This window comes from Bipolaris oryzae (genome assembly GCF_000523455.1).
Source record: "Bipolaris oryzae ATCC 44560 unplaced genomic scaffold scaffold_508, whole genome shotgun sequence".
Lineage (NCBI taxonomy): Eukaryota > Fungi > Ascomycota > Dothideomycetes > Pleosporales > Pleosporaceae > Bipolaris > Bipolaris oryzae.
Window position 1 is genome coordinate 1 of NW_006911784.1, and position 1,901 is coordinate 1,901.

General features: G+C 31.0%; 2 protein-coding genes across 2 annotated transcripts; both read right to left on the reverse strand.

Annotated features, from left to right (window-relative positions):
- Window positions 1-686: 686 nt before the first annotated feature.
- COCMIDRAFT_111508 (uncharacterized protein) lies at window positions 687-848 on the reverse strand (the record flags this gene model as incomplete). The annotated part of the gene is made up of 1 exon (XM_007695827.1): window positions 687-848. A coding segment is annotated over one exon (162 nt), but the record flags the coding sequence as incomplete, so codon positions are not given.
- Window positions 849-1,740: 892 nt separating this feature from the next.
- COCMIDRAFT_111511 (uncharacterized protein) lies at window positions 1,741-1,896 on the reverse strand (the record flags this gene model as incomplete). The annotated part of the gene is made up of 1 exon (XM_007695828.1): window positions 1,741-1,896. The coding sequence occupies one exon, from the start codon at window positions 1,894-1,896 to the stop codon at window positions 1,741-1,743; it is 156 nt and encodes a 51-aa protein (XP_007694018.1).
- Between the last annotated feature and the right edge of the window lie 5 nt (window positions 1,897-1,901).

A 1,901-nucleotide genomic window follows, 5' to 3' on the forward strand; every position in this document is an offset into this window, starting at 1 on the left:
GATTACATCACGTGCCTTCTCTTAGGATACTTAGTCACGGGAACTTTTCGTACGAAAAGAGCTTAGGGTGAGGGTATAAAGTAGGAGATGTCGTATGACAACTTTACTCTTCTTATCTTTCTTCTTCTGTATCATAGGTTAATGCATACTCGTTCGAAGGCCTCTTCACCCTTAACACTTTCTAACAGATTCGCTCCTCTAGATACTAGTTTCTAAATTATTAATATACTTCTAAGTTCTCTATAATTAATATAGTGTAAAGGGTAGTTATATTAATAGTCTCTAATCGCTAGACTAGTCCTAGTATCTATAAGTAGAGCATTAAGCACACCTTCGCGATATATTATTATTTTTATAGAAACTAAATTGATTTCGTCTTCTTTAAAGTCTATAAAGTCCTATATACTTTCTATCTTAAAGTCTAGATTAGTCTAATTATTAGTATAACCTAGTCTATATAGGGCTTTCTATAATATAAGATATATTAGGGACTTATTATATCTAGATAAAGCGTTTAGATTAGTACCACGCTCTAGAAGGAACTTAGTTATAACTAAATTGCTAGTTAGGGCTATAAAGTATAAAGGTGTTAGGCTAGCTAAAGTGCCTAGAATATTAGGCTCAGACTCTAAAACTAATAAATAGTAAAAGGTGTTAGTCTTTATAGTATTCTAAGACCATGACTTTTAATAGACACTAATATTAATAGATAAACTATTTTTAAGAAGTAATTCTATTATAGATTTATAGCTATACTTAACGTAGTAATATAGTAGAGTTATATTATTAATATTAGTTATATTTACTAGAGTGCCTCGTAAGAGTAGAAGGTTAATAAGACTAATATTATAATCTACGCTATTAGTAGTATAATATAAAATACTTTTTCTATAGCTATTATATTACGAGGTATCAGCGCCGTTATTAAGTAGAAGCTTAATAATAGCTATATAGTTCTTAGCTACAGCTATATAGAGAGTATTACTATAGAGACTGCCCTACTTATTAATATTAGTACTATTATTAAGAAGTAGCTGCACGATTAACTGGCGACCTCTAGCTAAAGCTGCCTATAGTGCGTTGCCGTACTCTCCGCCCTACGCGTTAACTTTGGCGCCCTTATTAAGTAGTAGCTCTACTATTCTTTAGTATCTATATTCTACTATAAGATATAGGAAAGTCTAGCCCTTACTATCTTTTCTTTCTAATATAAGTACTATCTCTTCTACTTAGTTTAGAAGTAGGGCCTCTAATATAATAGCTAATCTAAAACGTGCTATAAGATATAATTCTATACTACTCTTAGGATATTCCTAGCTATACCCCTAATATATATATTTTAGTTATAAGAGTACCTATATAGTATAAGAAACTAATTCTTAGTAAGAAAGAAATAAGTAGGCTAGTTTATATATCTTACTTTCCACTATTAATATATACTCTCTTCAGTGCTTAGTAGTATAGTCTAAGAATTAGCTTCCTTAAAGCCTTTCTTTAAATTCTTTATTAGAGAAGTAGCCCTTAGTTTTAAATATATAGAATAATAGGTACCTAAGATATATTAAGGCTATATCTAGTTAAGAGTATAGATTCTCTATATCTTAGATACGTACGAAGTATTCTTAGATAGTATAATATATAAGATAGATAATAGCGCTTTCTTAATTAATAACGACTACTCTAGTATATATAGATAATAGGCCCTTAATATTAGATATATTCTTAGAATTAAGCTCTACCTTATCTTATTCTATTACTAGAGTATAGTAGATCTCTATAGTAGTAAGCGGCCGTTTTGTATACATAATCTATAACGTGGTTCACAAGCGAATGGCTCACCCAAGCGAATGGCTCACGCCCCACCAGCGCGTCGACGTCAACACTATAACGCGTCATGTCTC